Source organism: Manacus candei, unplaced genomic scaffold, assembly GCF_025592945.1.
Source record: "Manacus candei isolate 608988 ecotype Guabito, Panama unplaced genomic scaffold, ASM2559294v1 h1tg000021l, whole genome shotgun sequence".
NCBI classification, from domain to species: Eukaryota; Metazoa; Chordata; class Aves; order Passeriformes; family Pipridae; genus Manacus; species Manacus candei.
This window is the reverse complement of record NW_026138069.1, coordinates 6897335-6920421: the sequence shown is the minus strand read 5'-3', so window position 1 is coordinate 6920421 and position 23087 is coordinate 6897335. Positions and strand designations below refer to the sequence as shown.

Here is a 23087-nt window from a genome sequence, read left to right as displayed (position 1 = left end):
GGATAGCAATGAGGTCAAGTTTGGTTTTATTTCTCTGACTAGAAAATCTCTAAATCTGTTGCATGTTGTGTGTAATCGGTCTCCAGCCACAGCCTAAGCTCTTCTTCACTACTTACTGTGCTTTGGAAGTACAGTAAGAATCTTGACAGTTCCATTACAGGATTGTTGATTTACAATTCAAAGCTTTCTTTTTTCACTAGTCTTGTCTGTATATATTTTCATAGCTTTGTACTCACTTAGAAATCAAATCTGACAGAAGTCACAACTCCAAAATTACAGCATTGTTTTTAACAGTAATACTTCTTGCAGAGTTTTTAGCACATCAGTGTTCCAATGGTTGCCCTGAACCAGATGCTCTGAACCAAATGCTCATTACCTACAGCTCCCACAACTATTGAATCTGTCTAAATGCACCCATTACATGACCATACTAAAGCTCTGGTCTGCAGTATGAAGTTTTATATGTAAAACTCATTTTATGTTGCTAGTGAATTTCAGGTTAAAAGCCTTTAGTTCCTGTATTCATGTTAAGTCACTTCTTCTATTGGAAAAAGTCATGTATCGGCTTTCTTTCCTGGTACATACCTGCCCTTCTTGAATATTTCCTGCTATTCTCATTACTGCAACTCAAAAATAGTAAAGAAGAAATAAAAAGAGAGAGTTCATAAAGAAAAAAGATAGCTTGTGTATGAAGACAAAGTAAATTATGATTCTGTTGCTTGAAAAACCACAACTGAATGTGCATGTGATAAAGATCTATAAAAGTATGAAAGTAGGTGACTATTCTAGAGTACATAAATGTAAAGTGTCAAAGGACTTACACTATGGATCAGTTTGGTTGATTATATCAATCAAAACTCACTGCCTTAAATCTACATTTTTTCCCCCAGTGTGCTCTTCACTCAATAAGAGTGACAATAATTACTACAAAGAATGGTAGATTTTTTCCTCTGGCTAGGAGACATCACCAACAGATGCAATTTGAAGTAAATATTTAAAAAGGTTTTTAAAAATCCCTGTTCCTAATACTAGATAGATCTTAATTCAGTATCATTGTTATTCATACACTGTGTAAATAGAGTCATGATTACATGCCTTTTTAAAAACAGATTGCAATAAGTGTATCAAAAGGATCATTTAATTGCTGAATATGTAAGCTCTAAAGATATTAATGGTATCTAAATTCTGCCCTCTGGTGTATCTACATGATAATGCACAATGACTTAGTGATAGTGATATACAGGGTGACTCATTCAGCATTTAATCTGCACACACACGGTAAACGAGGCTACTGTCTGGGCAAAACATTTGTGTCCTTCTAATAGAAGGTGAAAGCTAGAGACTAAGATATTAAAAGACTACAATACAAGGCTTCAAGGAGGGAGGATATCTCCTGGAAGAACAAACTGCTTTCACTCCTTAGTTCTTACCTGATCCTGAGAAACTAAATACTTGTTTCATACATTCCTCTCTTTTGAATACCCAGATTGTGAACGCCAGTACCAGACACATAGATCTTTTGAGCACTACAAAATCAATGGAAGTTAAAAGTGATCAGTGAGTGTGCCAGCAAGATAGTGTAATCTGCTGAAATAAGTACAGTTCTGAGTTGTCAGAGAATTGAAATTACGGTCTTGTTGTGTCACTTAGGAACACACGTAATACTGACCTGAGAAATGTTTTGCATTAGTTTTAAGGTAAATTATTACTTATATTTGTCAGAAAAGTGAGCAAATATTAAAATAGCAATTGTTTAAAATAGATTCACGTTACTTTGTGGAAGTCCAGTTCCTGAAATGCCACAATTCCTTTTTGGACCAGGCTCACATTGGTGTCCTTAAAAGAAAGCCAAACACATAAAACCCCCTCAAAAAACCACCCAAAATTCCAATTTAGAATAATTTTTGCAATTTTTTTACTTCACTGACAGCCTAAAGCAAAGATGACCAAAGTTCTCATGTGCAGACAGTGCAGCATCTGTTGTGTTGCCATTTCGTGCCTACAGAAAATATTGTGCATTCTGAAACACTAAATAGCTTGTGTTTCTATTAACTTGCTTTGTACCTGTCATTGGAATAAGAGCATTTACTGGTTCAAAATACAATTTTTCATTTTTAAATTTCTCTGAATCTCTCTTGTGCCAAAGACACAGGAAACACCCTTTCTGTAGTTTGTGTGTATGTTAGTAGTGTATTTGGACCATCATTAGGACTCAAGAAATGAGATCTCAGATACTTCAGCTACTGATTCACTAGTACCTAAAGAACTTACTCTTAAAATCAAAGTTAGATGATGTGCTTATTGCAAATGTTAGCTAAATTCATAAACTAAACTCACATACTTTCCCATGGTAAAATGTTAGGAACATACAAACTGAATTTCATCTTTGTCATAAAAAGAACCAGCAGGTGATTATTTGAAACAGATGTGAAAAAGTCACTATGTCCCACTTCAACAGTAGCAGAGGAAATGGAATGATGAAAAATGAAAAAGATAAGCATGAAAATACAGGCTGCCAATTTTGCCTTTGATATATGATAGGTTACTCTATTTGAACTACTCTTATTTTTTTCTACAATGCTTGGCCTTTTTTATTTATCAAAAAAACTGCTGAGTACCTAAAGATTACCATTATTAAGGGGGAAAAAAGCTGGTTTTATAAGGGAAAATGCTTTTAAAATTGAAGGAATATTAGAATGAAATCTAAGCCAACTAGTTGTTGTACTGTTATATCACATTTGTGGCTTAAATTAATAAACGCCATGAAAATTTAACATACAAAATGTAGTTTTGTTGGATGACACAAATTCTCCAGTATGTTTAGAGACAAGAAAAAACAGAAAACAGACATTAACACAAATGATATTAAAAGCCACTCAATCCACATTTTTAAACTGAAGGCACTGAACACAGGGAAGTTATTGAAAAGATGGATAGACAGTACTTTATCATACATTTTCCTTAAAAATTTTTGAAAAGCTATAAAAACACTGGTAACACCATTACAAATTATTTACTGTAATTCAAAAGAAAAAATAGGAAAATATTTAATAAGGAAGCCAAAGAGTATGCATTCCCTTTATTTTCTGAGAAAAGAAAGAAATAAGAGAAGCAGCTAAAATAAGGAAAAAAGATCCTGACTCTAACAGTGATAAATAAATACAAATGTGACATTTAAATATTTCCAGACCAAATATTAGTTTCTATATGAAGAAGGAAGTTATTCAGAGAGAACTTGAAATTGTCCAATTAATACTTCAGCTTGTAATTTTTATTTCGGACAAGTTTGAAGAGCATTATAAACAAAAGGAGAAAAGGTTAAAATTCACATCTCCACAGCTTGAAGAAAAGCAGGTTGTGAAATTCTAATAATACAGGAGCAAGGAAATATATATTTTTTTTTCCTTCCAGGTAGTTTATAAGTAAGAAAACTTTATGACTCTTGAGTTTCATCAAATACTGGAACAGGTTTCCTGGAGATGAAATGGAGTCACAAAACCCCGTGCTTTGGCTACTTGAGTAGGGCCCCAGAAACAGAGGGTAGGGTTAGATTGGATATGGGGAATAAATTTGTCACTGTGAGAGTGGTGAGACACTGGCACAGGTTGCCCATAGAAGATGCGGACGCCACATCCCTGGAAGTGTCAAAGGCCAGGTTGGCTGGGGCTCTGAGCAGCCTGGCCCAGGGGAAGGTGTCCCTGCCCATGGGGAGGCGGGGGGTGGCTGGAATGGGATATCTTTAAGATCACAGAATCACAGGGTGGGTCAGGTTGGAAGGGACCACAGTGGGCCATCTGGTCCAACCTCCCTGCTCAAGCAGGGTCATCCTAGAGCCCACGGCACAGGACTGCATCCAGACGGTTCCGGACCAGCCCGAGTCCGGGACACGCCGCGGCCTCCCCGGGCCACCAGTCCCGGTGCTCTGAGGCGCGCGGGGAGGGCGGGGCTCCCGCGGCCAATGGGAGAGCGCGGCCCGGGGGCGGAAGTGCGTCACGGCCCCGCCCCGCGCCAGGCGGAACTTCCCTTTCCCCTTCCCGTTTCCCGCCGCCGCGCGCGCCGGAACTGCCGCACTTTTCCTTCCGCACCGCCCCCGCCGCCGGAAACCCGCGTGTGCTTCCCGTGCTTTCCCCTCGGGCGGCGGGGCCGGCGGGTCGCCGTCTTCTCACCCGCCCCTTCTCGCCGGCGGCGGCGGAGGTGCTGGAGGGTCCCGCGAGGTGGGTGAGCAGCTGCTGCGCCCGGGAAAGTGGGAAGGAGGGAGAGAAGGAGGGTGGCAGCGTCCTGGCTCCTGCCGGGAAGGGGCTGCTGAGGGGCCCCTGCGCCCCTCGGAGCTCGTAGAAGCCGGGCGGTGTGGAGGACGGGCAGGCACACACAGGCCCGGGAAAGTAAATACCGCTATCTTTTCATACTTCCCAATCCAGCATGTCCCCAGTTATAAAAGACGTTTGTGGGATCTGTTTGTAGGTGAGCATGCGTAATGATTCTGGGCATGAAGCTACTGAGTGTTGCTGGACCAGATACGAAGGAAGACAAGGTTACATTGGGCAGGAGGTGGCATCAGGAGCTATACAATAAGATAACAAGTTGTATTTCTATAGAAATCTTCAAAGAGAGCAAGCTTTTCTAGGCTGTGGAGCAGGCTTCAGATAAAACAGATAGACTCTAATTTTTGTCAACTAATGCCCTTCAATTAGGGAGAGAAATTATCTTCTAGATGTTTGAGGGAGTGGCTCCTTCCCTGCATCCCACCCACGAATTGTGCCACATTCCATCTTGGTTAATGTCTTCTTGCTTAACACTGGTGTGGAGTTTGTAAACACAGCAAATCCTGTTGTCATCAGTTTGTAGGTGGCTGTGTTGGTTCTATCTTAGTAGGTACATGCCAGCAAAGTGTGCTGTGAGGAAAATGATGTAATGCAGAGAATGCTTAAGGTTTTTGCCTGAAACGTGTTACGTCTTAAACCCCTGGGCTAAAAGTCATTCATATTTTTGTTTGTTTAGTGATGAACTCAAATTGCAAAAGAACTTGGGTTTTGATAATGTTCCTACTGATTGTTTTCTCAACAGTTTTCATATGCATGGATATCACCTGAATATTCTTACCAGAGCTTAGATTGTGCATGAGCTTACCCCAACCATGAGTGGCTCCAAACCTGATATTCTGTGGGCCCCGCATCATGTTGACAGATTCGTTGTGTGTGACTCGGAGCTGAGCCTTTATCACATCGACTCTGCTATGAGTTCAGAACTCAAGGCAGGGTCCTTGCGCCTGTCAGAAGAAACTACGGCTACGCTGCTGTCCATAAACTCGGATACGCCCTACATGAAATGTGTGGCCTGGTATCCCAAGTACGATCCCGAATGTCTCCTTGCTGTTGGACAGGCCAATGGCCGAGTGGTACTTACCAGCCTTGGTCAAGACCACAACTCAAAATCTAAAGATTTGATAGGCAAAGAGTTTGTTCCCAAACATGCACGGCAGTGTAATACCCTGGCGTGGAATCCACTGGATAGCAATTGGCTGGCTGCTGGCTTAGATAAACATCGGGCTGACTTTTCAGTGCTGATCTGGGATATCAGTAGCAAATATGCCCCAGAGACTGCAGTTGCTACAGAGAAAGTAAGACTTTCAACAGGGGATGCGGAATCAGGACTGGTAGTAACAAAGCCACTGTATGAATTAGGACAGAATGATGCTTGTCTCTCTCTCTGTTGGCTTCCACGGGATCAGAAGCTGCTGTTAGCTGGAATGCATCGAAATCTGGCTATATTCGATCTAAGGAACACAAGCCAAAAAATATTTGTAAACACTAAGGCTGTCCAGGGAGTGACTGTTGATCCGTATTTCCACGATCGTGTAGCTTCCTTCTATGAAGGTCAGGTTGCCATATGGGATTTAAGAAAGTTTGAAAAGCCTGTTCTGACCTTGACAGAGCAACCAAAACCCTTAACAAAAGTTGCATGGTGTCCAACAAGAACTGGACTGTTAGCTACTTTGACAAGGGATAGTAATATCATTAGGCTGTATGACATGCAGCATACTCCCACCCCTATTGGAGATGAAACTGAGCCAACGATAATTGAAAGAAGTGTCCAACCTTGTGAAAATTACATTGCTTCCTTTGCCTGGCATCCCACAAGTCAAAATCGAATGGTAGTAGTGACCCCCAACAGGACTATGTCTGACTTCACAGTTTTTGAAAGAATTTCTCTTGCATGGAGTCCAGTGACATCCTTAATGTGGGCTTGTGGACGACATTTGTATGAGTGTACAGAAGAAGGAAAGGCTAGTTCCTTGGAAAAAGACATAGCAACCAAAATGCGGCTCAGAGCTCTGTCAAGGTATGGTCTTGATACTGAACAAGTTTGGAGAAATCACCTCCTAGCTGGAAATGAAGATCCTCAGCTGAAATCGCTTTGGTACACTCTGCATTATATCCTTTATTTTACTGTAGTTTCTGTCCTAAGGAAGTAATATACCTTTGTGTGTAAACCATTTATATGAAATGCATTAAAATCTTTAAATATAATGTAACATCCTGTAAATGCTTTGCATGTTAACAGGATGTAACCTTAAATTTTTAAAAACAGTTTTTCAAACACTTGGGAAAAATTAAGCTTCCTATACATGAAAATACTTATGAAGCAGTATACTGAAGATATGGATCAAAAACTTACAGGAAACAAAGGTCCCTTAGTTTATGCTGGCATTAAATCAATTGTGAAGTCATCTTTGGGTAAGAATGTTCTAATTTTGCTAAGTTCTGTTGTAGTATGTTTGCAGAATGATGCACTCATTGGTCTATCCTTAATAATTGTCCAAAAAGGCTACTTAAAAATATTGAAACAAAGTCTTTCTGTTTATGTATTAATAATGTAAGTTAACAGTTTATATTACAGTAATTTCCAGAATTTTCAGTGTTCAGTAATCATAAAAGCATAATATCCGCAGAGGTAAATCTTTGAACTATTTCAAACATAGTGAGTTTTGACTATGGCACTGAGAATTCTTGCTCCCCACAGGACTATTTTATTTTCCAAAACTCTACATCTGGATATAATTCTAGGAATGTGACTTTACTGTAGTTACTGCTAACGTATTAAGTACGTTTGCACAACTGTGTTTAGATAAGCTGTCCTGTTCTGAAGTGGTAATTGCCCCTGGTGTATCACATTCAGCCTCTCATGCTCACTAAAGTTTTTGTTAGTATAATCTATTATTTGAATCTTCTCTATTCATTATATGTCTTTTTAATATAATGCTCCTTGGAGCAAAAAATAAGCCTTCAGTGGTGGGAAAGCTTCTAGCACATTGATGCTGGCTAAGAAGAAAACTGGTAGAGCAGGTGCTTGACTGTGTATTATGTATTTTCATTTTGAACATACTGAAAAGCCCTGTCAACTGTAGTAAGAGGTAGAGGAATCAAAAAAAAAACTTAGTGGGGAATGTGTGTCAAGTTTAGGTGCATTTTTTTTTTTTTTTTAGCAGATCAAAATAATTTTGTGTATGCTGCTCCTTACTATGGAGTTGTAAGCACTGTTAATTTAAAGTACTGAAAAATAACACTCAGCTTTTGCACTCTGCATTATGATTGAAATGAAAACCTCATTGTGATTGCGATGTAAATTGTGATTTAAGCATAATTTAACTTATTTCCCATTTCTAGGAACAACAGAGAACCTCAGGCACAGCAGGAGTGGATCTGATAGACAGGCAGATATTATTCAATATCTGAGTGAGGAGAGATACTTGGCTTTGCAGCTCTGTGGGTGGATAAAGAAGGGAACAGACTTAGATGTGGAACCTTTTCTAAATTCATTGGAACAGGAAGGAGACTGGGAACGAGCTGCTGCTGTAGCACTTTTCAACTTGGACATACGGCGAGCAATACAAATTCTGCATAAAGGGGCTATCTCAGGAAAAGGTGCGTATTGTGTTTAGTGTCTTCTGTTCTGGCACTATATCAGATCAGTAGATTTTTTTTCTATTAACAGAATTATGGAAGATAGTATGGAAGAGATGCCTGTTGTCTTATAAAGTTGTTACTTGAAGCAGTTGTATTGGAGCTTGAGAATCTGACAATCCTGGTATTTCGCTCCTCAGACTACCATATGTCATACTGTCTAATTAAAATAGATCAGATGTTTCAGAATTTCTTACTGATACAAACCCCAGAGAGACATACATTTGGAACTAGTGGGATTCTTTTACTTTAGTGGATTTGCTTCTTGGCTGGATGTCATGTAAATCTGCTTCTGTTGGGCTGTATTGTCACTGCAGTGGCTGTGGAATAATTAAAACATAATGTTTGGGATCTGCAGAAAACATTTGGTTTGGGGTAATATCTGTTAAGAGTTGCGGTGTATGATGGAAAAGTTAAGATACTGGAGCTGGGAGATGGAAGTGGCTTTGTTCTGTGGCTTTTGTGCCTCCTACAGCACTGCTTTGCATCTGTGTTCTCTATTAAATTAGAAAGACTGTTGTGCCACTAAAATGGGTAGGTAAGACGACAAGCTCTAAAGATTCCTTTATTTTTAGTATTTCCCCTTTTAGTGGGGGTATGAGTGTCTGTCTCTGCTTTTCATGCAGGGGTTCAGATTGAAGACATGCTATCTTCAAATTCAAGAATAAAATTGAACTTTGACAGAATGAATATTTAGATGAAATAGTTTCATGTTTTAGGAAACTTCTTAACTTGAAACTGCTATATAACATTGTCATCCTCCAGCTAGATCTGTTAAGCGATAGCTGGATATACAATCCCATTTTTCACTTTTTCTGGAGATGAATTATGATAATGACAATCTTTTTTGATAGCTATTTCAAGATACCACACTGGTGTGTGATGTTGTTTGAAGTGTAATGAGGCTATTGTGGCTTGTGACTTTTAGAGATGTTAACTTACCTGAACAGAGGCATTTAATGCAGAAACAAGTGCATACATGCTAGTGTATGCACATTTATTTTAGCTAGTGTTAATTCTACTGCATTTTGTCTTGCATCCTGACAAAACATTGCGTTTTAAATGGATGCTTTCAATTACAGTTTTAACTGGATTTTTTTAAGTCCTTAACTTGAATAACACTGTTTCACTGATTGCTTTTCATAAATCAGGTGATCTGAACCTTAACGTAGTAGCAATGGCTCTGTCAGGCTACACAGATGAGAAGAACTCACTTTGGAGAGAAATGTGCAGTACTCTGAGACTGCAGCTGAACAATCCCTACTTGTGTGCAATGTTTGCTTTCCTGACAAGTGAGTCTGGTTCATATGACGGTGTTTTGGTGAGTAAATTTCTGTTTGGTTAAAATTCCTCTGTGTAATAGGAGCTTATAGAAACATGTAGGGGAAGGGCTATATACTCCAGGAATTAATCAGATTAGAATATATTCTTTTATCCTGATGCTGGCAAATAGCATTTGTTTCTTCTCAACAGACACCTCATATTAGCGAATGTTGCGTTAGTGAACAAATCATGCATAAACAGCCCAAATATCCATTATAGTTCACACATTTTTTAGAGGGATTTTATCTTTGGCATGGAGTTATTAAATCACTAGAAATACATTATCAAAATAATTTAAACAGTGGGTAAAAAGGGGAGAGAGGTTAATGGAATTGCAAAAAGCTGAATAAATGCAGGGGAGTTTGCAGAACTTTCACCAAGCTATATTTGCACTGAATTGTATTTTTATTTTTCCTTGTTTACTTGTTAAAATAATTTCACTGTGTAGGAATGGTAAGCAGAGCAGTTTCACATCTGAAATTGATACAGAATTGCCATGTGAAGAGCAAACTAAATCTTTAATCTTGAGATACTTTGAATCTTTGGAGGAGTAACATATTTGATTCTTGGTTAGCGAACAACAGAAATACTTGAATCAGTAGGAATTATTTAGCCCGAGGGAGGACTCCTGTAATGCAACAGGGTAATTGGCCCAAAGCTGTTGAAAACAAAGTTGACATAATATGATGCTTTTACAGTAATCAAATAAATAAAAGATTAGAATCCCAGAGGAGAGAAACCTCAGTCTTTTTTTCTCTCTTTGAAAGAGAGTATTCTTGTTCTCTGGTAGTAATTTTCTAGGTTTTTATTGATGAATTGGAAACTCACTGGTGTTATTTGTTTGGTTTTATTTTAATTTTTCCTTCACTAAGACTTGTTGAAGTTTGCATGAAAGAGATTTTTGTCAAGCACATCTTGTTTTGGCAATGTCAGTCACAGTTTCTATTCTGAGGATATCAAGAGGGAAAAGTGTGGGCATAGCTAAGTACTAGAATTAATCTAGTCCAGTACTTTTTTTCTTCAGTATCTCATCTAGTAAAAGGCTTAAAAAGCAGAAAGTAAATATCACTGCACCTCGAGTGTCAATATACTTCTGAGAAATTCATGTTCTGGGTGTTTGGAGTTAGTTTTTGTTTGCATGGGGTGTTTTGTTTACTTTGTTAACTTTTATTTGCAATTTTAGGAAGGAATTGACTGGTTAGGCTAGTTATTTTGCAAATATGATAAATGTGACTACTCACTCCTAAGGGGAAGGAAGCACCTAAGATTCCTAAATGCTCATTGGTCGAAAGGAACAACAAAAGTCAGAGGGTTCACAGTCAGAAAGTTTTATTAGTAAATTACACAGTTGGCGTGGAAATTGATATGTTAGTCCCTGATCGACTATATTAGCACACAGCAGTGGGTTTTGGATAAAGGAGTGGGGTGAAAAGGAAGAGAGGAATTAGTGGGAATTTTTGTAAATATGAAAATAGTTTGTTTTTCTTTCGCCTGTGACTTGGTGAGACTCTTGGCCATTTGTGCTAGAAGCACTAAGCCCAGCTCTACATGACTTGCTGAGTTTCTTTTTGTAGAGTTTCATAAACGATGGAGGATGTGTTGTAGGAGGCCTTCCTGCCATTTGTATAGACTGTTCCTGTAGCCCCAGTCTTCCTCTGATACCTCTGACTATAAACCATTACGGTGCTATACTCAGTGTCAGCTTTCTTCAGATGCCATGTTTTCTTTTTGCACAATTGGTTTCATTGTGTTAGTTACACAGTAGTGGAAATGCTCTGATTTTTACAATGTATTGAAAAAGTGGAAACTTGCATGTGATGTTAATGTTCCCATTTTTCTCTCTGAAGTATGAAAATAATGTGGCTGTACGAGACAGAGTGGCATTTGCTTGCAAGTTTCTCAATGATGCTCAGGTGAGTTTGTGGTTGTACTTCTAAGCAAACTTTTAAACTGGTCTTTATTCAGAGAAGAAACTCTGGGGTAGAGGGGTGAACACTGGAAGTAGAGTCATGTGTGATTTGGTTTTTGTCATCACAGTAGTATATAAGGTATGGTATAAGCTGGTTTTTGGTTTGTACCTTCAGCTTGGTTTTTGGTTTGGTTTTTGCTAGGTTGGTTCGGGGGATATTTTTTGTTTGGTTTTGTTGTTTTGGGTTTTTTCTATTAGTATTCATTACATGGTAGTTTAAGTGCTATTGCATTACCTGTAGACCTGTTTTACTGGAGAGTGTTTGTACTTATTCAGTGGTTATTTCCAGATGCTTATGTTCTCTCAAGTTAAAGTTTGGTTTTACAGCAGGAACGTTTTATTTTAAATTCACCAAAGTATTTAAAGATTACATAACTTCCTTCTTTGCACTTCCTATCAGGAATATTAAAGTTCGTTATAAATACTTGATTTCATGCAATGCAGGACAGTATAATAATTTAACATTTTCTGTGTAACATCCAGCAAGCAGCATATTCTGTTAGCAGAAGACACTCTTATTATATATATTTATATATTTACTTATGTATTTTTTTTATAGCTGAACAGGTTTATTGAAAAGCTGACGAATGAAATGAAGGAGGCTGGGAATTTGGAGGGAATACTGTTAACAGGGCTGACAAAAGATGGGGTTGACTTGATGGAAAGTTATGTTGACAGAACTGGAGATGTCCAGACAGCAAGCTATTGCATGCTACAGGTTAGTGTTTCACTTGAGATAAAGCTTTACAGAGGAGAAAAAACCCATAGTTTCTTTATCAGTGTAGTACCTAATCTTGTGAACTAAAAAGTATTTTCTTTGTTAAATTGGGACAATATATATTGTGCCTGTTATGTGGAGTCATCTGAAACACTAAGTGTTAATGACAAGCACGTGTCTTTACACCCTCTGGTTGAGATGGTAGAGAAAAGAGACAAAAGGAAATCATTGTCCTTTTCGCTAGTTAAACTGGGAATACTCATTTCTCTCCTTATTGCTGGTGTGTTTCCTGACAGGGTCATTATTTTTTTTCCTTCCAGGATTTTGATGGAGAACAAAGGTGAGGTTTTTTGTTTGTCTGTAAGCATTGGATTTGGGTTTTTTAATGATGGACTTATCTTGGCCCTTACACAGTAGCAGCTATTGCCAGCACAGTATTTAAATGCATATGTAATCTTAACAGTGATATGGATTGTGATATATGACAGAACTTTCAAATCCTTCATCTCACTGATATGAGTTCTTAGGAGGATGTGGCAGCACAAGTATTTTCAACTAGAGAGGCAGACCGAAGAAAACCTTTATCAAACTCACAGAAACTTCATCTTCTTTAAGACAAATTACACTGTATTGTTTCGCATATCGTGTGCATTTTGTAAAGCCTTTTGAAAAAGTGAATAATAGGTATTGTGTGTCTGGCATTTTTTCCTGCCTGCTTTAGGGTTCTCCATCAGATGTACTTAAGGATGAAAGAGTTCAGTACTGGATTGAGAACTACAGGAATCTGTTAGATGCTTGGAGATTTTGGCATAAACGTGCAGAATTTGATATCCACAGGAGTAAGCTGGATCCCAGTTCAAAGCCTTTAGCCCAGGTAAATGTAATTCTTGTATGAAGTATGACCAGTCCAGAAAGAAACGTGGCATGGCACTTCTGTAAAAAAAAAGTTGCTGGCTGCACCTTGGCTTTCAGGACAGTTTGTGTGCAAAAGAAGGATTTCAGCTAAGGCTGCCCTAAAACAAGAACCTGTCACCTTTTCTTTTAAGTAACAGGTCTTTCAGCACCTATGACTTATCAACACCTTTTTTTCTGGGGAAACTGGAAACTCTTCGGTTTTTTTCCTTACATGTTGAAAAACAAAATCAGAGATGTATCATCAAGCTGAATTCAGTGTCAGTGAAAATGATGCTGAAACCAGGGAACTAGCTCAAATTGCTCTGTTTTAATTGAAACAAACCTCAAAGCTATTTTGAAGCCCTTGAACCTGGAACTAAAAGTGAACAGCAACAACTTTCATTATCAGTTCTGAACATAAGCTGACCCAAAAACTAACGTCCTGCCCAAATGCTATCTTCTTAACATCTGGTGGCATTTTTAGCCAAAATGGTTTTACTCACAGCACCTTTTACTCTCTCATGTCTTCTAAGTATGTTCATTACAAGTTCTAGGGCCCGAGGATTTCTGAGGAAGGCTGTTTTTTTAATTCATGTATCCATCACAGCTGTTTGGGGAGAGCTGCATCTGTGCTGCTCCAAGTGGAAGGGAGTTGAGTTTATTGTTTCTTCTTTATGTGGTTAACACAAATAGCCCCTAAAGAGTTTAAAATATGTGCTCCTTGGTATCAAGTCACAACTTGTGGCCTGAGGGGTGCAGATAAATAATATTAGGATAATCCTTAAGATGGGGACTCTAGAGTGAGTCACCCTACTATAAGGAGGGAGACCAGACAATTATATAGTAAGTAAACTTAATTTCTTCCATTACTGCAGATGTAGCTTTTTATTATCTTAAATAATACTTTTTGAAGTTTTAGGAGTTGTGCATGTTTTTATGTGCTTTTGAAGTACATAAGAGCATTGTTAAGGCATAGTCCTCAGAGCTGTGTGCCACATCTATAAGCCAAGATGTTAAGAACTCCTTCACAAATAGCCTTGGCTTTCCTTGGCTAGAATATCTGGTAAATAAATGTTTACTAGTTTGAATGGGTTCACTCATAGGTGTAGCAAAAGTGGAACCAAACAAAAAAATTAATGGGCTTTTGTTCTCTTTAGGTGTTTGTGAGTTGCAATTTCTGTGGAAAATCAATCTCTTACAGCTGTTCAGCTATTCCTCATCAGGGGCGAGGTTTTAGCCAATATGGAGTCAGTGGTTCTCCAACTAAGTCAAAAGTTACAAGCTGTCCTGGTTGCCGTAAGCCCCTTCCTCGCTGTGCACTTTGCTTGATAAATATGGGAACACCAGTTTCCAGCTGTCCAGGTATGACACAGTGGGTTTTAGTTACTCAGCTGCAGTAGTAGTTAGAGGCCTCACTAGCAGTTCCTATTGGAAGATCTTCTGTTGCACTTTTTTCTTTCTAGTTTTGCTCATACTGTAAGTATTCATATCCATCATTTTGAAGGGAGAAAGACCATAATTAAGAACTTGTTTATATCCCATCTGATTTTGTGATGAAACCTTTGTTTCTGTTCTTTGGCGTCAGACAATATGCACAGTTACTTGGTTCTGACAGTTTTCCCAATGAGATTGTCAGTGAAATTCCATAGTTAGACTGATGTAAAGATTTAAGTATTCTGGAGGTCAGTATTGTGAGCTTTAGAACTGAAAGAAATGGAGAATGTGTTTTCTTGAGAGGAATTGTAGGGATGCTACATAAATCTTACAAGGTAAATGAATTAATTTTTAGCTGCAAGAGGAAGAGAGAATAAATTTGATGTGTACTTTCTGTCACTAAGTATGAAAGACAGTATAGGTCGTGCTGTCACAGCTAAGAAATATTACAACTAGAATTCTTTTGGTTCTAAATGTCTTGGGCTCAGCATTATGTAAGATCTAAATGAAACTGATTTTGTCCATATTTTTAAGACAGTCTTGTTAGAGAGCCACAAACAGCTGTGCAATTGTTATCTGTTTATATCTCTTCTCATTCTTTCACTGATCTGTGTTAGGACTTCTATATTGTACTTGTTCTAATTCCTAACTTAGATTTTGTTGATTTTTTTTCTAAAGCAGAACATTTCATGTGCAGCAGAACAGGCCCATAATTCACTGGAACATAAATCAACCACTGAAACATAAATCACCACTGAAAGACATTTTGTCTGTAATATTTGCTTAATAGGCAAGTTTAGCATGTCCATATGATGTGAAACAACAGCTCAGTAATATAATTCTTGTTTTGACATTCCACCAGTTCTTAATAATTTTACTGACTTCCCTTTTAAAATCAGGCTGCTTCTTCACATAATGTTCCTAATTTCAAATTTATTTTAATAGTATTGCTGGGGCTGAAATATAAATGAAGTCTAATGATTTACAGCTGTATTTGTGGGGGTGGGTTTGCTTCCACACAGGAGGATCCAAGTCGGATGAAAAAGTGGATCTTAGCAAAGACAAGAAGTTAGCCCAGTTCAGCAACTGGTTTACTTGGTGTCACAACTGTAGGCATGGTGGACATGCTGGGCATATGCTGAGCTGGTTCAGGTAAGTTGATGTTAAAATCTTAGTTATTTCACATGTGTGTGCTGCACTGAGTAGGACATGCCTCCTTTGCTGTATCTATCATTATAGTGTTTAAATAATAAAACTGAACTATGATGCTGAGTTTTTCTGAGATACACACCCCTGCACATACTTAAATGTGTAGATTGCCAAATTATTTTACCTGTTTTTTCTTTTTTCTGTTATTGCTACTTAGAGACCATACTGAGTGCCCGGTTTCTGCCTGCTCTTGTAAGTGTATGCAGCTGGATACAACAGGGAATCTCATTCCAGCAGAGACTGTCCAGGCATAAATATTGTTTGAAAATATGTGGCTCTCCAATGGATGTCCATCATAGTCCAAGCATATATTTTAGACAAAGGTAATTTGTGACTTACTGACTGGAAAAAAAAAAAATAAAATGCTATCAAATTAGTAAAATTATGTGTGTATGAGTGTGCTTGGTAGAAACAGCTATTCCTGAAGTGAGCCTCTGTAGTGTGTGGTCCTTATTCAGAGGACTGAAGAAAAGCACTCCTGGATTTGTGGACTCTTAGGATTTACTGAAATCCAAAGACCGTTTTCAGTAAAGTTTTCAGGATAATGCTGATCGGCCTCAAAGCTGTGCTTATATGCTGTGAAAGTGGACCCTCAAAATAAACACTTGGAAAGTGTCCTTCAGAAGATGGCAGAGTGATGCTGTGGATTCCTCTGTTCGTTGTTTGATCACACTTTCTTGTATGCAAATGATGGTTTCCTCATAACTTCATTTAAAATGCTACTGTTAACTGTATTCTAAAGGGTTTTATTTTAAAGAAAAATCCATTTCTTCCTGTCCCCAAGTTTTATTCATAGTAAAGCAATGTCTTTGCATTCAAGCTCTTATTTAATTTGCCTACATACCTAGCTGATGTGAATTATAAAGCTAAAGAATTTGGGGGTTTGCTCTCCTAGTGAAGTCTGTAGAGAGGAGTTCCCTGAGTGAGAAGTCATGTGTCTGTTTCAATGCAGAGTGCAGATAAACTATAGGAGGTTTTTAGTTGAGTGATTACTTTAGTACTGTGGAGACCTGAAATCTCAAGGACTGGAGACTTGTAAATATTTATTTTAAACTACATGCTGAGTTTTGACTACAAAAATATTTGAAGACTCTGGGATAATCAGGATTTCACCGTACTTCTGAAATATACTGGGAAGTGTGGAATCAACCTATATAAATCCTGCTTCTTGTCACCAGCAGACACTAGTCTGCTCCCAAAAGGCTGCACAATTTTAAGTAATTTATCAGACTAGTTCTAGATGAGTAACCAGCTGGAATTAAGATTATTTATTAACTTGAGAGAGCGTCAATGGTATTTTGTGCTAGGAGCTAATTGGTATTGTTGTCCTTGATTTTGTAGGCAACAAAACTCACACAAATTAGGGAAAAAACCCAAACCTGTTTTAAGGTATATGATAATAACATCAGTTTACTTGGTGTGTGTTTATTTATAGTATATGAGTTACTCAACACTTGTGTGCTATAAAATACTAAATGGAATGCTAGCAATAAACTGGTACTATATTGCCAGGACTGTGAAAATTGGTGTTTTAAGAGAATATATTGTAATATACCACTAGTTTTACATGCTCAATGTAGTTTCAAGAAGATAGAATGTGGAAGTGTTTTTTGTGGATATACGAGATTACATTCAGGACTTTGGGCTACATTTGCTGATTTAGCATTAATGTTGTAATAAATCTGCTGCATTTTTTCTGATCTAAAATTCTTGCCTAATTGAAAACAATCTTTTTTTAAGTTAAAAATCTAAGAGGTACTTGATACTTTTAGGCATAGGAGAGCAGTTCCTTTTCTTTCTTGTTAGAATATTTATTTCTTTTTCCAGTATTTTTGCACACTTCATTTTGCTGTTGAAGAGCTCTTCAAAATGTTCTCCATTTATAAATGTAAACTGGGGCTTACTGTATGGTACCCTATTTATATAAATACAGGCAATAAAGCTTTTGTTTTATGGAAATGAAGATTTTTAAGTGTCACGTGTGTTTTTATTCTTCTGCATTAACATTTAGTAAATTCTCCTGATAATTTCCATTCCAGTTGAATGCATCTACCACCATACTATGTCTCGCTTTCTTATGGAAAGAAAATTCATCTATAACGTCTTCAACTTGACTGTACTTGTTTGTGTCAAATTCTGTCATTGCATTAGATTAAATTACATGCTCATTTCGATACTCATCATGTCTTTTGAAATGTTTTGGTTTATGGAGGTTGCATATTCTGGTACAGCATTGCTATCAGTTTTGGCTGTTAAATAGTAATCAGGCTTTTAGGCCAGTAATTACACTATTTGCAAAATTTACAGAGCAAGAGCTCTATGTTTTTTAATGATCCGATTTTTTTTCCTTGTTTTGCTTTTAAATTAATAAAGCTGTGCTTTTGGGGGTGATTTGTTGTCTTTAACAAAAACTATAGCTACACTCATTTTATTAGCTGCAGTTTTATATTTACTGTTCCCTGGTATTTGCTGAAGGTGGCCTTGCATGCCAGCATGTTTTGTCCCTGTGGTTCAGGCCGATTACATTTCATTGTTTCCATTTCCTTAGATGCTCCAGCGTGCCCTCCCTTCCTTGATTGAGTAAAAACACTTCATCATCATATGCACAGGCTGATTACACATGAGCACCACACGAGTTGTGCCCGTGTCCCGAGCAGGGACAGCAGAGCAGGTGAGCAGGGTCAGCCAAGAGCCCTGAAAAAAGGTGCCAGGAACGTGGTGGGAGCAGTCCTGTCCCAAATGACATGATCTTCTCAGTCAGCTCTGATTACATAATTCATTTCATACCCCTCTCTCCTCTTCCAGATTCCTGCCTTTTAGCAGCTTCATGTCCTCCCAAAGAAGCCACCAGCTCTTCACACCTTCCGTTACTGGTCCTGCTGCTGGCCCTGGCTTTGGTGACATCCCTCCCTGATGTTTATGATACAGTTGCCCTGGTGACTCCCCTTTGCTCAGCGACCCCAGCTGCCACTACTTCTCATTTTATTATCTATGACTGTGGCAGTTTCTCTCACCTTCCTTGTGTGTGTGATGCCTGGGGCCCTGCTAACCATCAGTCCTAGCTGACAGGTAGCAGGCCCCATGGTTATGCCTTTCCCTTCGTATTTGGAATAGCTGGCAGTGGAAAATTATGCTGGTAAATGCATATATGACCTGAGCATTACTCTAATAGCAAGAATATTTTACAATTCCTTGCATTGCTGTCTGGTTAGTACAGCCACATAGCCAGGGTAGGCCATTTATTCCCACAGCCTGAGAGTCTGTAGAGAAGCAGATAATTGAAAAGTAGGGGAAACGTTTAGTTATGTCCTGCTTGCCCAGCCACCCTTCACTGCTGTGGGACTGCATGAACAAGAAGAGTCTTGACTGTCAAAGGGAAACTGGCATTTCACACTCAATGTAGCCAGGTTCAAACATTTACTCACAAGACCTCATACCCAAGGATGGTCCCTCTAAAATACTAAAGCCATCTAGTGGTAGGCTGCTTTATTTACAGACTGTGTACATGCACAAAATAGCAATTTTCTAAAGCAGAATAGAACAAAATAGTTCTAAATGCTAGGAAAACATGCAGACAGTTATTAAGAATGACATTGCATTCTGCTGAGCACTAAAATAGTGGTGGTGATAGCACTACAGGATAGTGTGGTATAGTGCCACATGGACCTTGTGTTCTTGTTTGCTATATGAGATTGACTCCTACTTAGAAAGCCTCCTCCTTCCTAGTGACAGTGACTGAGTCACTGTCTGTCCTCGAGGTAGAGAGGCATTAAAAAATAGATCCCCTGTTAAATTGATCATCTCCCCAATTTGTAGTAATTTTGATTAATAAGTCTTTGAAACAAATTCCTTGACTGAAAAAATATGTCTATAAATAAGTACAAAGCTAGCAATCCTATTAAGGCACTAAATCTAGCTACTAAACCCGAAACCTGTTTGTATGAAAGTTTAATGAACATGGCTAAGGTTTATTTAAAATACTTTGAAATATTTTAGTAATTCACAGAACGTATATCCAAAGCTTGATTTTACTTTGATTGTGCTACCTTAAGAGACCTTAAAAATTCTGCTATGAGTTGTGTAAATAGCTTGGATAGTAACAAAATTGGGAACTGTGCAGAAGTTCCTATTGTTAAAGTCATCATGACACGCTGGCTGAATACTGGTACTGCTGCTTAGATTCCCACCAAGAAGTAAGGTTGTGATGGGCAGTCAGCTGTGCTTGAAATCCCCAAGACTAACTAGACATATTCCAAGTGTTTAACATCAGTGCAAAAGGCAAGTACCTTGTACTCCACTTTGTTATATTTAACAGTTTCAGGTAAAGTAGAACAGGAGTCACCATATATCACTGAAAACAGCACTCTAACAAGCAATACTGACACAAATAGTTAAGTGTGAGATCTTTTTTATTGGTTGAGACCATTTTCAAGATCCAAAATACTGCCCCCTGTTCAATAAATTTGTATCAAAGCAACTGAAATTAAAAATCTTTATAGTAAAACCCCACCAAATTACTTCAGTAAAATATCCTAGAACCTCTCCTAATAACAAAAGGATTCTTACAAAACTTCTGTTTCTGCCACATCTAATCCTGTAAGAGAACACTCCTCATGGATGCAAAAGGGTTAGATATATACAGTGAGCAAGACATCCACAGAAGTATTCTCCTTGCTGAATAAATACATTTGCAAAGAAAATGCTCTTCATTGGCAATACTTAGCACATGTAACAGCATCTTTTCGGTATATTTGTTGAAAATAAATGCAACTGTTACCATGCTGTCAGGTACTGTTGTCACCCCTGAAGCAATAAATATACGCTAAGAAAAATCAAGTGTTCCTCCCAGTACCAAATGGGAAGTATTCAGGGAATTCATGAATAATTTTTAGTGCTTCATTGTAGAGTTCCAGATCTGAAAGAGGGCAAAGAAAATGGTTATGATGCATAAGCTAAATTCCCCAGAAGTCAATGACAACATTAAAGCACTGCTTATTTTAAAGTAGTATAGCTGAGTGATCCCAGTCTCCCTCAAATTCCCATTTTCCCCAAGACAGCAACACTTATTCCTTGTTTTCTGGAGGGTTCTTTTTGGGCCTGGTGGCTGCACAGTCACACTAAGTTTAGGTCAAGGTGAGAACTGCACTCCAACAGGAGTGGGAGAAAAATCAGAGCATGGCAATGATCAAGACTGGCTTTGGCTTTGAGTAACTCCCTACAGTTTAACCATAAACCACTACATTTGGTACAGAACTTTTCTCATGACACTCCTTTTCTACACCCAGCTCCATATCTGGCAGCTTGAAGAGAGACCTCGTCTGTAAGAAAAGGTAATCAGGCTCTCCCTTGGTATTACTGAAGAAGAGTTCAGATCTCAAAATGAATTTGTTATAATGTATATTCTTACTTACCAAATGGACTTTTGTCTTCTCTGAACTGGACGTATGACACACACATGATGGTTGCCTGATTTGTTACTCTTCCCACTACTTCAATAATTCCTGAGATCTCCTCATCTAGCTAGAAAACATACCAAAGATGAAATTAGCAACACTAAATTAGCTGCTATCTCTACTTAAAAGCACAGCACTTAAGCTAGGAACTCTCCACAGCTGACGGTTTGTTTGTGGCAGATTCTGTTTAATGTCAAACAATAGAGTACTATTGGATGGCCCTGTTGCCCTCCCCACAAAAACCCACAAGACTTGACCCACTTACAGATTTACAGGTTTTGTAATAGCCAATTCAGTACCAACAAAAAAAAAACATAGAAAGAGGCATCAGAAGGAAGATAACAGTTTATAAGTATATAAAACTGTATCAATTAAATGCTGAACAGAGAGTAATCTAGGACACAGAGAGCAGAAGAATCCAGATTTGAATGCACTGCATTAAATCCTTAGTCAATTATAGAACTCTGTAAGAACTAAGGAGGTATCACACATGCCAGAGAGCAGTTCCAGTATTCCAGATTCAGGAGATATATTTGGAAATTATTTCTAAAGTAATCTGTCAGTAAGTGTTCAGAACACAAAGACACTAGCAAGCCTTTGGTTGAACAGGGGAAAAAAAGGCTATTTTCTTGCAGCTGAAAGTTAAAGTCAGCAAGCTTCACATTTATAAGACAAAAATGTGCCAGATCAAAATGCATTTTTCATCAACAAGGAGAGAATCCTGTCTTGAAAGTCTAAGAGGACCATATGCAACTATTTCACAAGAAAATGGCAAGATTTCTCAGAATTTAACAACTCATTCAGAGAAAAAGATGTAAATATACACATGCTCTCAGACAAGCTAGAGCATTTGCCATCACAACAAAAATAATCCTTTAATTACAACATTTGCTAGAGAAAAAAAAATACTTAGAGACAGAAGAGAGTGTCAGGGTGTTATTCCTTCAGTGATACATGAAAACAAAGGAAACAGTATTTTTGTTCAGTAGTTCTCATTATATCTTATACCCATTGCATTAATTGCTTGGTGAGGTTTTTTTGGGTTTTTTTTGCTAAGAAAGAATGCTTCAAGCTAACTCTGAAGTTTACTGGAATGCTATGACAAATGTTCTAAGAGGATGTAGCAATGTCAACTCAAAAAAGCCTTAGGAATACTATATTCTTGGGTCTTTTTTGATTATAAAAACAATATGAAAATGGGAGAAAAAAGTGAAATTACAATAGAGTAAACACATGTAGTGGAATATATATTACACTGTAAACAACAAATAGAGTAAGAGAAAATAGCTAGGCAGGGATGTGTCTGACAAGGAATGAGTTCTGTCTCTTAACACTAGTTGAAAATTAATGAAGACCAAGGCAGTTCATGGGTAAGACTGCAAGCTAGCTGAAAGATGCAAGAAGCAGAGGCAACGAAATACAGGTGGAAAATGGAAACAGAGTATTTTTTTTCCCGATTAAAAACTCAACACATGGAAAGCATGCAGAGGTTTCAGAAGAGACAAACCCTCCGGTATCCACAAGAGGCGACATTAAGTACTTCGAAAGCATTCCCTAACTTACAGGTTCGCTCAGCTCCACAGTCGTATGTTTCCCTACGCCATCCGAAAGCACGAAAAGCTTTCCAGTAGGATGAATCTACAAAAGAACATTAAAGTCTACATAAGACATTAGGCCCGTGCGCTCTCAAGGCAGCTGGAAGCGCCACAGGCTTGGCCGCCTCATCCCGAAGAGCGCAGCGGGACCTTCCCCCGAGGATCCGTCGGCCCCCCGCCCTGCTCCCGGCCCGGCTGGAGCCGCCGGGCTACCCCAAGGAAGGCGCCGGACTCTCCGGACAGAGCCCCAGCCCTGCCCAGGGCAGCCACATCCCCGCCCCGACACCCCGCCGAGCGCGTCGCGAACCTTCTCGACGCGGCCCACGAAGCAGACGGGCTGCCCGATGTGCTGCGCCAGCTGCCCGGTGCCGATGCGCCGCCGCGGCACCTCGTGGATGTCGCCCATCGCCGGCGCCGCTTCCCGCCTTCCGCCGAGGGAGGGACCGAGGGACCGGGAACGGGACGGGTGGGGCGGGACTTCCCTTCCCCGAGGCGACCCGGAAGCGGAGGCGGAGGTTGGTGGGAGGTTGG

The 23087-nt window shown here is 38.8% G+C and overlaps 3 protein-coding genes across 5 annotated transcripts in view; 2 read left to right on the top strand and 1 right to left on the bottom strand.

Annotated features, from left to right (window-relative positions):
• Positions 1–4079: 4079 nt before the first annotated feature.
• On the top strand, positions 4080–17688 carry MIOS (meiosis regulator for oocyte development). Its single transcript, XM_051786034.1, has 11 exons — positions 4080–4214; positions 5065–6431; positions 6636–6734; positions 7665–7922; positions 9113–9282; positions 11132–11197; positions 11813–11971; positions 12693–12845; positions 14023–14227; positions 15322–15451; positions 15666–17688. The coding sequence occupies exons 2-11, from the start codon at positions 5135–5137 to the stop codon at positions 15760–15762; spliced, it is 2634 nt and encodes an 877-aa protein (XP_051641994.1). The 5' UTR covers positions 4080–4214; positions 5065–5134; the 3' UTR covers positions 15763–17688.
• Positions 17689–19899: 2211 nt separating this feature from the next.
• On the bottom strand, positions 19900–23049 carry RPA3 (replication protein A3). Its single transcript, XM_051786066.1, has 4 exons — positions 22864–23049; positions 22525–22599; positions 20920–21028; positions 19900–20423 (listed from the first exon to the last, which is right to left on the bottom strand). The coding sequence occupies exons 1-4, from the start codon at positions 22960–22962 to the stop codon at positions 20341–20343; spliced, it is 366 nt and encodes a 121-aa protein (XP_051642026.1). The 5' UTR covers positions 22963–23049; the 3' UTR covers positions 19900–20340.
• Positions 23031–23087, top strand: part of UMAD1 (UBAP1-MVB12-associated (UMA) domain containing 1) — a 79008-nt gene continuing 78951 nt past the window's right edge. The window contains exon 1 of one of the 3 annotated variants that reach the window (XM_051786065.1): positions 23031–23071. The gene's annotated coding sequence lies outside the window, so the exon portion shown is untranslated. The remainder of the gene's footprint in view (positions 23072–23087) is intronic. The other 2 variants (XM_051786063.1, XM_051786061.1) reach the window with 2 other exon arrangements.

What these genes read in the sequence shown, in the direction of transcription:
- MIOS (XM_051786034.1), top strand. Translation starts at nt 5,135, where the DNA reads ATGAGTGGCTCCAAACCTGATATTCTGTGGGCCCCGCATCATGTTGAC. An exon ending in CAAGCTATTGCATGCTACAG is followed by an intron (nt 11,972 to 12,692) that starts GTTAGTGTTTCA and finishes TGCCTGCTTTAG; the next exon opens with GGTTCTCCATCAGATGTACT. An exon ending in CATATGCTGAGCTGGTTCAG is followed by an intron (nt 15,452 to 15,665) that starts GTAAGTTGATGT and finishes ATTGCTACTTAG; the next exon opens with AGACCATACTGAGTGCCCGG.
- RPA3 (XM_051786066.1), bottom strand. Translation starts at nt 22,962, where the DNA reads ATGGGCGACATCCACGAGGTGCCGCGGCGGCGCATCGGCACCGGGCAG. An exon ending in TCGTGGGCCGCGTCGAGAAG is followed by an intron (nt 22,600 to 22,863) that starts GTTCGCGACGCG and finishes GTTCTTTTGTAG; the next exon opens with ATTCATCCTACTGGAAAGCT. An exon ending in CTGTGGAGCTGAGCGAACCT is followed by an intron (nt 21,029 to 22,524) that starts GTAAGTTAGGGA and finishes TATGTTTTCTAG; the next exon opens with CTAGATGAGGAGATCTCAGG.